Below are 12398 nucleotides of genomic sequence, written 5' to 3' on the forward strand. Positions count from 1 at the left end.
CTTAATTTCGGGAGGGACTCGGCCGGAACTAAAGTGCCACATTTTGCGTGTACCAGGCCGGCGCAATTTGAGTGTAGCGCTTGGTGGTCTTTGCTCAACTTCATGTCTGCGGGTGAGTTCAGGCTGAACTATTAGCAGTCGCTGGTGATAGAGGAAATGCGTGGCTGAGTTTATTGCATTTTTGCTTAGAGTACGTATCTGGGAACCCTGTGTAAATGCGGATTTTCCCTATTCGATTCTGAGTTTACTACTGTAACCTAGATGGCCTGCGTCCCGGGCCTGTACCTTTGGCTCCCGAAAGGCCATTGGCCGACGTGAGCCTGTTTTCTAATTTGGAGGGAATCCGGGACGCGCGGTAGTTGAACACCGATTCCCGAAACTCAGGGTCCGAGCCGTCTAGGCTGGACAGCCTGGGAAGGGGAATTCGAATTTGTTTTAGCATTTTCTGTGCTTCTACGTTGTTCATAACCCAGGCTTTCCACTGAGGATCAGCGTGACTTAATTTGTTAATAAAGATACAAAATCGCCTAATTTTAAAATTGCTGCATTTTAGAAGGCGAACCTTCCAGAGTTAGCAGTTAAAATGTTTGCTATATTACCAAAAGCTGTGATTTTGCAACCACGTTTTGGTCGCTTCCTACTCAAAGCTGAGCATTCTGCGTATTTTTGGCACAAGGCTTTTAGGAGGGCTGCCAACTACTTGTTAGGCGTTAAGAGTTCAAATAGGGACATTCCTTGTGCTTTCGGAGATCTCTGTTTATCAAGAGGGAAATTTTATGTTTTGCATTTTCAGTATTGTCTCCCCTTCTTTTTTATAATTAAATAAATGTCTTGAGGAAAATATTTTTTTTAAAAAAAGAATGGTTATATCCATGGTCATTGTAAAATAACAACAAAGAACATCAGAGATTACAGAGACAAAAAAGAGAAAATACTGCCCTAGTACCCTGCCCCCCCCCACCCCAGGGCTATGTTAACGTTTTTTTCTGATAGCTAACAGATGTTTTCTGTGTATGCGCACACATTCATAGACATATTTTTTTAATGGGAATGAGATCTAATGTCTCATATCATGCATATGTTTTCCTATTTTTGCATCTATGCAAGAGAAAAGTTATTGTACAGTAGAAGATAACATATTTGCTTTAAGGTCCAAGAGTTATGTGCCTAATTATTAAGAATAACCTTTACTTTATTAAAACTTACAACTTTTGACCATCACATACTCCGAAGTCTGTAAATTAAACTTCATTCATTGAGCAAAAATTGAGTGCCTACTACATGGCAGGTGCTGCTTTAAGTAGATGTTTAGCCTACATGCATGAATAGAACAGACCCAAAATAAAATAAAATAAAAGTTAAAAATTCTTATCCTTGTAGAACTAACATGCTATTGGGTGGAGACAGACAGTAAACAAACCTAACAAATTATGTTGAAAGATAATTGCTATGGAAAATTCAAACAGAAGGGTTGGAAGTGCTGACAATTGTGGCGTGGGTCAAAATGCTAAATAATGAAATCAGGGTAGGTCTCGCTGAGCAGGTGAGATTGGAGCCAAAAATTGAAGGAAGTGAGAGAATTAACCATGTGAATATAAGGAGCATTTCAGGAGAGGGATCGGCCAATCCAAGGGAGTACTCCTACCTGGCAAGTTCCAGAACCAGCAAGGGGGCCAGTACTTTTAGCGATTGAGCAAGAGAGTAATTGGAGATGAAGTCCTAGGGGTGGGGGTTAAAGACTCGCTATCGCTCTCATTGAAATAGAGAAGCATTGGAGGTTTTTCATTTATTAATAAATTTTATTTTAGAGTAGCTTTAGAGTTGCAGAAAAGTTGTGAAGATAGCACAGAGTTCCTATATACTCCCACACCGGGTTTCCCCTTTTATTAACATGTTACATTAGTATGGTACATTCGTTATAATTGATGAACCAGTATTGATACATTATTAACTAAAGTTCATTCTTCATTCAGATTGTCATAGTTTTTGCCTGATGTCCTTTCACTGTTCCAGAATCACATCCAAGATCATGCATTACTACATTTAGTCATCTTGTTTCCATAGACTCCTCTTAACTCTGACAGTTTCTCAAACTTTCCTGTTTACAATGACCTTGACAATTTTGAGGCAGTCAGGGATTTGAAGAGGTATTAGTCAGGTATTTTGTTCCTCAATTGGAATTTGTTAGATGTTTTTCTCTTAGAGGAATGTTAGGGGTTTTTGAGAGGAAGACCACAGAGGTGGGAGTGCCATTCTCATTCCACTGTATCTGGGATACATGCTGTCAACTTGACTTATATCACAGTTGATGTTAACCTTGGTCACCTGGCTGACTTGGCATTTGTCAGGTTTCTCTAGTGTATTATTATTTTCCCCCTTTACTATACTGTCCTCTGAGAGCATAGCCCACCCTTCTGGGGTGAGTGGCTTTGCTCCACTTTTTAGAGGGGGGAGTAGCTTCATAAACTATTTGGAATTCTTCTGTAAGAGAGATTTGTTTCTTCTCTCTTATTAATTTAACTTATTTACATAAGTACAGACTCATGATTATTTAATGGTTTGGATTTTACAAACCAATATTTTGTTATTTTATTCCCTGTACTATTCCAGCTTTATCCACTGGAAGCTCTTTCAGTTGGCTCTTATGACCATTTGATTTACTGCCACCATCATTTTGATTTTTTAAGTGTTCCTTTCTAGCACTGCAAGATACTCCAGATTCATCTCTACATATCCCTTCCTGAAGTCCTGTAATCAGCTATTTCTCCAAGGAGCCCTGGGTCCTTTTATTAGAGACTTCTATTAGAAACTGAGATCTGGGCACTGGGTGTGCTCATTGCTACTGGGATGCCATCGCTTTTAGGTCCTCTCAGCTATCAGAACTAACCCATGTTACATCCATATCTATAATTATTTCTATAGCTTTTAGTATCTATACTGAACCAAACATGAGTTCCAACTCTAATCGTGTGTCATTGGATAGCATGGATTATTCTAGCCTTCCACACTTGCTTAAGTGTAACCTCCCGCTCCAAAAGTGAGAAATCTGGCTCTTTGGAAGGTTTGGAACAAAGGAGTTGAGGTGATCTGGTTTAGGATTTAATGAAATTATTGCTGCTATAAATACAGGAAAGTTGGAATGGAAGAAGAAAAACCAATTAGGAGGCTTTTGTTGAATTCTAAGTGATAGGAGGAAGATTTAACAAAGTGTGAAGCTACGTGCATTGGGTTAGTATATAATGTTTAACTTGGGATGCAAAAGTATGATAAAGAAAATAATTTCACATTACCTATCTGATTGGCAGGCCAGAGGACTAAGCGTCTTTTCTAAGTGACCCTCAATACAAATATATAAAAACTAGCCAAGCAAACAGTGAGTGATTTGAACTAGAAATTGTTATTCTGTCTTGTAATGTTTGAGGTCTGATGTCTGAATGACAGGAAATTCTGATGCACTTCTGAATCCTTAGTTAAGCAGACCATAGATCTAACTCATTAATTTATTCATACATTCAACAACAAACACTAGATACCTATCGTTCATCAGATAGTGTGTTAGATGCTGAGAGGAACAAACAAGACACTATTCTTGCTTTCAGGATACTAAGGATTTAGTAGTTAACTCTCCTCAAACTGATTCATAATTAGCCTGGAGAGACTAGTTCAGTTCACTGAGAATTTTTCTGAAGTCTGGCTCTTTTTCATGGGACATCTTGCATTAATTCCCACAATTCCATTGCTTTGTCCACATCACAGGAAAGACCTGCAGAGTTTGAGTGAACCTGAATCTGGTGGACACTGAAGTATAGCACTTACCCTGTTAAGGTTTGTTAGGGTGTTCTCATTAAAATTTTGTACTAATTTAATAATTTTCTATGTAATAGTAAAAGATACAATTTATTGAGGGCTTCCTGTGTTCTAGGTGCTATTTTAGGTGTTTTTAGAATAACTCATTTACAAGATAGGTATTATTTTCTTTCTGTTCTTTGGGGAAAAAATTGAAACACATAAATTAAGTAACCAATCCAAAATATACATGATGTTCATACACCTGCTTTCTGCTTTCAGTATGTGCCCATATAGTAGCTGTGATTGTTTTGTGTCTAAATAAACTTGACTTTTTTAAGTCATAGAGGCAATGCATGTTTGTTAAGAATAGTTTAAAAATACAAAGAAGAAAAAAAAAAGTTCTACTTTGCTTTTTAACAGGAAGGTGTTACGATTTAGTGAAAATGCACTGGACGGCGAATTAATGGAATTGGGTCCCAAACTGTGTACTCCCTGTAGAGCTGGGTGCCTTCAGGTAAATGGGGTTCGTTTTCCAGGGTTCGTTTTCCTCCTGCATAAAGTAAGAGGGTTACCACTTCCGATTATAGGAGTTGGGGTTTCTTAGGTCCCTTCAGTTCTTTCATTTTGGGGGATTCTATAACAAAGCGTTCTTTATCAGCCCTTATTGTTGAAGACTTTTTAAATGATAGTAACACCCATTGCCCATTTTTGTCTAATCCACGAGGCTCTAACTCATTTGGTGAAAATTGGATGTGGTTAAGGTATAATTATTACCTATGGTTTTGCTGAACTCAATAAAACATTTATTGTAATTTCATTCTTGCCTTTATTATTAAAATAACCGATATGACTGTTAAATATCAATCAAGTTTACAGTTAACTTGTTTAGTTTTTTGATACTAGAAAACTAACTTGTTTAGTTTTTTATATATAGAAAAATTCTCAGCAACTGAACCAGTCTCTCTAGACCAATTATGGATCAGTTTAAGGAGAGTTAACTACTAAATCTTTAGTGCCCTAAAGATATATATAGAGAAAAAGTTATTATGTCTTGTTCATCCCTCTCAGCATCTAACACATAGAAACCTGTCTATTTCTATGACACATTTGTCCCACAGATCTATTTCCTGTTGCAGAGAACTCATCACACTCATGGCCGGGATTTTGCGCTCAATAGTTCAGAGGCCACCAGGCAGATTGCAAGTAAGTGTATCTTTTCAAGAGTTATCTTTTTTTTTCTATTTCTTTAAAACTTTTTCGTTCCCTTTTCTAATTAATAAAACGTCATGCCCAAGTTAAACTTAACTTTTTCTTTCTATATATATTTTTTAATGTTGAGGATTAATCTTATTTGTGATTTATCTGTTGTTTTATCCCTAATGTTTTATAATCACAAATCAACTTTTCCTGGAGAACATGCTGGTGAAAATAGCCAGTGTCGATTCCCCTTGATCTGCCTTAATCTTTCTAAAGTTTTAGGTATTTTTCCCTTCAATTGTGAAAAGAATACATTTTCAATCATAGAAACTTAGAAAAATATAGTAAAGCAGAAAGAAGAAAAACAGCATCCCAGAGACTGTTAACATTTGTATTTTCATGTGTTTTCCTTCAAGTCTTCCTTTTTCAAAACTACCATGGTAGCCTAACCTCTGCATGAGGGCCTGAGCCTAGTTATGGGCCTGCTGCTGGCTCTAGATGATAATGTCAGGTGTTTTACCTACATCACCTTAACCTCAGATTAATGCCGTGATGCCAGTCTTACTTCCTTTTTGTAACTGAGGAAACTGAGAGGATAGGCATCTCATTTCTCCAGCTAGTGGGCACAGAACCAGGCTTAGAAATGTCCAGGGGACATCAAGACCTTTGTCTTTCCTTTGCCCCCCACCGCATCCTGCTGCCTCTTTTGTGCATGTGCCATCTCCTCAGTACAGGGAATGCCTGGAGAGAACAGCTACTGCCCACCCAGCAAGAAGTTTCGTGGTGCGAAGAATTGGGAACGAGTGCCTCCTCTTTGGCCAACTGAGAGAAAGGACTGCAAGATTGAGGAAGGGAACAAGAGATAGGAACCAGAGCATTGGCATGGTTGGGACTAGGAGGGAAACTGGAAACTCATTCGGCCTTCTTGTACATTGTGTTGTTGAGGGCAAATAACTGCACACTTTGTCTAGAGCAGGGCTTGGCAGACTCTGGCTCACAGGCAAACTCAGCCCCCATCTGTTTTTGTGGATCACAGCCATGCCTGTTTGTTTACATATTGTTTAGACTGCTTTCATCCTACAGTGGCAGTGGAAATGGTAAAGCCCTGAGCTGGAAATGTTTACTTTCTGAATCTTAGCAGGAAAATCTTGCCAACCCCTGGTCTAGCAGTCTGTAATTATGTGTTCTTTGTGGTGTAATATATTAGTGGTAAGATGAGATGTCATTCATGTAAGGGGCTGAGATAAACATTAAATGATACAGATTAGGTTAAAAAAAAAAAAACAGACTCTTGTCACCTAAAAATTGGTGGGTATGGATTTGTACATTAAACAGATTTCTAAAAAACAAACATTTCACATCATATTTTAGACTGTGGCAAAAGGTGTGGAGTCTCTCATTTGTACCGATTGGATCCGTCACAAATTTACCAAGTCAAGAATTCCAGATAAAGTAAGAACAAAAGTTTCTTCTTTTAATGCTACTCTTTTTTTTGAAACATGTTATTTTTGAAAGGTACCTATTTTTGTAATGTTGAAAACTTTTATGTTAAATCATTTGTAGATGTAGGCAGTAGTGCAGTTTAGAACACAGAAGGATTTATGCCAATGATTATTAAAAATAAAAATGTGCCACTTGCCTTCGAAGTAGTAGGTTTGCATCATCTCAGAATGTTTATTCCTGTGTATGGTTTTTTTCCCCATAATATTTTGTGTTTTCATATCACCATCGTCCTGAGAATACAGTCCTCTTCTTCCTGCTCCCAGGCTCTGTCTCCATGGCTCTTTGCATCCCTTTCTGTTTGACTGTTACCACTTTCAATCTTTGCTAGATTTATGTGTACATATCATTCTTTATGTGTACATATCATTCTTTCAGAAAACACTGGCTAAGCCCTCCATTGATTTTTGTTTTGTTTTAAATAAGTAAACTTTATTTCCTACAGCAATTTTAGGTTTATAGAAAAATTACACAGAAAATACAGAGAGTTCCCATATACTCCCTCCCCCTACATACACTGTTACCCTATTAAAGTCTTGCATTGATAGACATATATCAGAATTGATAAACCAATATTGGCACATTATTATTAACTAAAGTCCATAGTTTACTTCAGGCAGTGGAAATGGTGTATCCCCGAACTGGAAATGTTTATTGTCTAGGCCTTTATAGAGAAATATTGCCAACCTCTGGTCTAGCAGTCTATAATTACATGCTCTTTGTGGTGTAACACATTAATTAGTAGTAAGATGGGATGTCTGTCATTCGTATAAGGGGCTGAGGTAAATAAACATTTAACGTTCACTCTTCATGTTGTATTCTCTGTGGGTTTTGACAAATACGTAATGTCCTGTATCCACCATTACAGTATCATACAGAGTAGTTTCACTGCCCTAAAGATCCTCTGTGCTCCTACTTATCACTCTTTCTTATACCCCAACTCCTGGCAACAGTTGATCTTTTTACTGTCTCCATAGTTTACCTTTTCCAGAATGTCATAGAGTTGGCATCATACAGTATGTATCCCTTTCAGACTGGCTTTGTTCACTTAATAAAAAATTAAGGTTCCTTGATGTCTCACCATGACTTGATAGCTCATTTCTTTTTCTTTTTTTTTTTTTTTTTTTTTTTTACTTAACTGTACGTTTAATCAAAAGAATTACAAACCATGAATTAACTGGAAAATTAAAGGCTAGAACTCAGGAAGAAGATAGATTTGAAAATATCAAGAAATTCTCCTTTAAAGTGGCTGGGAACTCAGAAACCAAACAAGGTTCTAGAAGTAATGAAAGTTACATTTTTATAACCTGAGTCTTGTGGCTGCGTGCAGCTCATTTCCTTTTATTGCTAAATAATTCTCCATCTTCTGGAAGTTCCACAGTTTTTTTATCCTCTCACCTACTGAAAGACATCTTGGTGGCTTTCAGTTTGGGGCAGTAGTAAATAGAGCTGCTATAAACATTTATGTGCAGGTTTTTGTGTGGACATTAAGTTTTCAACTCATTTGAGGTAAATACTTAGGAATGTAGTTGCTGGGAAGTATGGGAAGACTGTTTAGTTTTAAATGTACAATTCAGGGTTATTAAATACCTTCACATTGTTGTGCCACCATCACCACCATCCACCTCCAGGATTCTTCATCTTACAAAGCTGAAACTCTATCCCCATTAAACAGTAACTCCCTTTTCTCCCTGCCCCCAAGCCCCTGGCAACCACTTCTCCATTGATGTTTCTAAAACGTAGAATAGTGTTACCATTGACTATTTTGATATCTTCAATGCGTTTGATGTTATTTTATCAGAAACGTCTTTATTTTTCATGTCATGGTGTTCCTGTTGCTCTCCTTTCCCATGTCTTATGTTTTCCCATGTTTCTTAGTCAGTAAACGTCTGGGAGAAAAGGATAAAGACATAGCATTTGTTTAAAATGTGCAAGGCAGTGATCTGATCACCAACTATAGTAGATGAGAAAACTTTTAAACTTTATAGAAATGAGTCCAAGATGTATATCTCCAGCTCTTGCCTGTCTTCTGACCTTATTACTATATTTGCAAATGGTTTCTAGACCTTGCTGCTTGGATAACCCAGGGGTATTTCAAGTAAAAAATGTCCAGAATTAAACTCAATATCCGACTTTCCTGCCAGTCAACCAAATAAAAAAGGTGCTCATCCTGCATTAGTTATGTCAGTTAATGCTACCATTCTCTACCATAGGGACCCCAAACCCCCGGGTCGTGGGCCAGCGCTGGTATGTGGCCTGTTAGGAACCAGGCTGCACAGCAGGAGGGGAGCGGCGGAGAAGTCTAGCTAGCAGAGCTTCCTGTGTATTTGCAGCTGCTCCCCAGCACTAGCATCATCACTTCAGCTCCACCTCAGATCATCAGGTGTTAGATTCTTATAGTTAGCCCTGATCCCTGGAGACCTCCCAGTCAGTCTTGACCCCTCCTTCTCCTTCACCCTGCACAAACCCAGCTATTTTACTGCCCAGAGTCCCCAAATCAGTCTCTTTCCTCTAACAGCTGCATGGTTCAAGCTTTTAAACTGTGGCCATGAGTGTGTCCTAACCGAGTTTCCTCGTGCATCTCCCACCTCTGGTTCATTTCATTCTTTCATAAGAGTTTTCTTTCTGAACTTTTTTTTGGAAGATGGTCATGCTGCTTCAAACTTTCAACAGCTTCATATCCCTTCTGGAAATTTCTAATGGCTCCGCATAGTTGAATATAGTTTAACTTCATCCCCTATTGCTTTTTGTTCTTTTTTCTACCTTAGCCACACAGAACCACTTGGTTTTCCCAAATAGTTCATACTCTTCGTGCTATTTTGTTTTATATCTTCTCTCCTTTTCTTTGGTATACCTGCCATCATTCTTCTGACCTCACATCTCTTCAGAATTCCTAGAAAAACACAAACAAGTAAAAAGAACCAAAAGACACCTTTAATCTCACCCACCTGGAGACAGATAGCTACTGTCAATACCTTCCACATCTTTTTCTGTCTTGTTTTTAAAGATGTGAATTGTCTCATGAGTATAATGCTTCTCTAGTTACTCTTTTCATTTAACTATATGATATGAATCTCTCAGTAAGTTTCTACAATATAATTTTTAACGACTTGATCTAATGTCTTTGAGACCTTTACACATATGATACATAGTGGATACTTAGAATCAGTATTTATAGAACATATTATATCCCATACAGATGAAACCAATACAAGATCCTACTACATAGCATGCTGTGGAATTTGGGTTTGGGTTTTTTCTCTCTCTCTCTTTTTTTTTTTTTTTTTTACTCAAGAATGTATTATGGCCATCCTAATGCTTAGTACCTCTTATTAGTTTTATATAGAATCTATTCATTCTAATTTATTTAGTTTACTGAGGAACATGGCTGTGGCCTTTAAGTTTTTGGGTATTACAGGTAGTTTTACAATGTACATTTTTACCCAATACATTTTATGTACTTGCAAAAGTTTTTTGTGGGGTATCTTTCTAGACCTTTTTGATTTTTAGAGACTCAGGTTCAGATGTCACCTCTGTGGAGCTGTTTCTGATCCTTCATAGGCAGGGTCATCTGTCTGTACTCTCATGGTACTTTGTACATACTATTTTATAATAATCAAGTTTTATTGTCACTTTAGACTTCTATGTTTGTTCCCTCATTTCAGTAGGGGCGGGGGATGCAGCCCAGTGTCCAGCTCACACAGTGCTAATGCATCCTCCTGGCATCTGAACTCTAGTTTCATCCGGTTGCTCTTACTTTGCTCTTCAAAAAACAAACAAAAAAAACCAAAACAAAATACTTGCCTGTGTGATGTTTTTCTTAGAGAATGAAATTCTTAGATTCCATCCATCAATAATCAGACTGGTAGAAATGATTGATTTGAGGTTGAGGATTTTAGAAAGATTAAGGATGAGATTGTTTAGTTAGTTGGGCATTTTTGTTGTTTGTTTTGTGAGGAGAAAAAGGTACATAGAAATCGTTTAAGCTGAAAGTTACCATCTATATTTCTTCCTTTCTAGGTATTTCAGCCTTCACCTGCAGATCATGAAAAATATGGTGGAGATCCACAGCATCCTCATAAACTGCATGTTGTTACCAGAATAAGGAGTACAAAAAGACGTCCATACTGGGAAAAAGATGTAATAAAGATGCTTGGATTAGAAAAAGTATGCACCTATTTTAGTCATCTTTAGTGGTGTTTAAATTTGTTTTAAATTTGAAGCCTTTAAAACTTTAAAGTGTGTATACATATGTTTTATTTAAATGTATTATTTAATAGTGTATTTTAAAGTTCGTTTTAGATAGAGTGAGCTTTTACTTTAACATTTTACTGAAACATGGGACCATCTGCACTTTCAGAGTTGGTGTCTAACGCGGTTTCCATTTGTTTGCAGGCACATACTCCACAGGTTCACAAGAACATCCCTTCTGTGAATGCAAAACTGAAAGTGGTCAAACATCTGATAAGGTTTGCCATTTGTTACTTTAGCAGTTTTTAAAACTTAATCGCCTGCTGTAATCCTAAAAGCATTTCTTATATCACAGAATCAAGCCCCTGAGGTTGCCACAGGGACTTCCAGCAGAGGAGGACATGGCTCACACATGCCTCAAGAGCAACGGGGAGTTAGTAGTGCGGTGGCATCTCAGCCCTGCAGACCAGGACGCAACCAAGTCCTAATGCCAAAGGAGCTTCAGATGAAAATGTGCAAATATTTTTATTTAAAAATAGTGAGAAAGTGTTCTCATTAAAATGTATTTTAAATGTCAGTCATTTTCACTGACTAAACATTGTGTGATTCTTTCTTACTATTGGCCTGGAAGTTTTAGTACCACATGTGTGAGAATGGCATTGTTTGAACATCTAGGTTCAGGTGTCACCTTAGCAGTCGTAGCAGTGTCTTATGTGCTAGAGAAATCCAGAGCTGACCAGGATATGGTCCCTGCCCTTCCAGAGTCTATTCTGCCAGAGAACAGAGGTGCAGCCAACATCATTAAACCTAGGGTGCAGCTAGATCGTCTACTTTGTGCTTGAGTGTCTGTAAATCTGCCTGTGGACCTGACCTCATTTTATCCTCAAATGTCATACCAAAAACAGAATCTATTTTCTAATTATAAATCTCATTTGGCCTAAACCTTATTGGTGTTCTTTGAATTCTTAAGAAACCTCTGCCAATAGTGGAATGTGCTTTTTAAAAAAAAGAAAAAGAAAGGGAAAATCTTTTAGGGGAATTGTTCTATTTCCTTTTTTTCTGCTTCAGATACCTGGAGGCGTGGGGAGCAGTAAGAGTCTTAGGAGAGGTGCAATACTGGGAAATTTTGTGGCAGCTGATTCCAGATGATGGTGAAGAATCTCCAAATTCTAGTTACCTTTGTTTCCTTCGTCTTTTGTGCAGTTTGGCTCAGGAAGCAATAACATTGGCATGGTCATCGTTTATGGTTCAGGGCCCTGTTTTGGGGCATCAAGTAGAAGTGCTACCTGAAATAATACCAGACCAGATACCTTTGATTAGTAAACTTCAAGGCAATTGCAGTTTCAGTTCAACAATTGCTGAATATGTGGTACATGTATGGCCTAGAGGGAACATAAAACAGAAGGCCTAACTGGAGACACACTATATATCCAACACAAGGTGTCCTTGCTGCACTTGGTTGAAGAGAGTTGTGTACAGAAAACTTGGCCCCTGCTAATGTACTGCCATTTCCTTTACTGTGGCAATATTAATGTTGTTTAAAACAGGAAAAAGAGCATTGGTTATTTTTACCCGAAGAGTCTAATTAGAAGATAGGGTAATTTTAACCTCAGCAGTCCACAAGTAGAGGAAAGGATCTAAATGATATGTTGCATATTTAGAAATGAAATTGTCGAGAAGAGGAAACGTCTGTAGGGAGGAGATGGACTGTTTAACGAATT

The 12398-nt window shown here is 37.8% G+C and overlaps 1 protein-coding gene and 1 long non-coding RNA gene across 8 annotated transcripts; one reads left to right on the forward strand and one right to left on the reverse strand.

Annotated features, from left to right (window-relative positions):
- The first annotated feature begins 1 nt into the window (after position 1).
- MRPL30 (mitochondrial ribosomal protein L30) lies at positions 2-11619 on the forward strand. Of its 7 annotated transcripts, none has more exons than XM_016157302.2 (7): positions 3-112; positions 4210-4303; positions 4908-4992; positions 6358-6438; positions 10507-10653; positions 10882-10955; positions 11033-11619. In XM_016157302.2, the coding sequence occupies exons 3-7, from the start codon at positions 4942-4944 to the stop codon at positions 11163-11165; spliced, it is 486 nt and encodes a 161-aa protein (XP_016012788.1). In that variant the 5' UTR covers positions 3-112; positions 4210-4303; positions 4908-4941; the 3' UTR covers positions 11166-11619. The 7 variants fall into 7 exon arrangements, with proteins under 7 accessions (XP_016012794.1, XP_016012788.1, XP_016012791.1 ...); XM_016157305.2 differs by having other exon boundaries at positions 4926-4992; XM_016157304.2 differs by having other exon boundaries at positions 64-190; positions 4926-4992.
- Positions 7595-12004, reverse strand: LOC118605139. The gene is made up of 3 exons (XR_004951935.1): positions 11855-12004; positions 9341-9379; positions 7595-8375 (listed from the first exon to the last, which is right to left on the reverse strand). It is a non-coding gene; the product is annotated as an uncharacterized LOC118605139 (long non-coding RNA).
- Between the last annotated feature and the right edge of the window lie 394 nt (positions 12005-12398).

The sequence above is a fragment of the Rousettus aegyptiacus genome, unplaced genomic scaffold (assembly GCF_014176215.1).
Source record: "Rousettus aegyptiacus isolate mRouAeg1 unplaced genomic scaffold, mRouAeg1.p scaffold_m13_p_7, whole genome shotgun sequence".
Lineage (NCBI taxonomy): Eukaryota > Metazoa > Chordata > Mammalia > Chiroptera > Pteropodidae > Rousettus > Rousettus aegyptiacus.

What these genes read in the sequence shown, in the direction of transcription:
- MRPL30 (XM_016157302.2), top strand. Translation starts at nt 4,942, where the DNA reads ATGGCCGGGATTTTGCGCTCAATAGTTCAGAGGCCACCAGGCAGATTG. An exon ending in AGTCAAGAATTCCAGATAAA is followed by an intron (nt 6,439 to 10,506) that starts GTAAGAACAAAA and finishes CTTCCTTTCTAG; the next exon opens with GTATTTCAGCCTTCACCTGC. An exon ending in GTGGTCAAACATCTGATAAG is followed by an intron (nt 10,956 to 11,032) that starts GTTTGCCATTTG and finishes CTTATATCACAG; the next exon opens with AATCAAGCCCCTGAGGTTGC.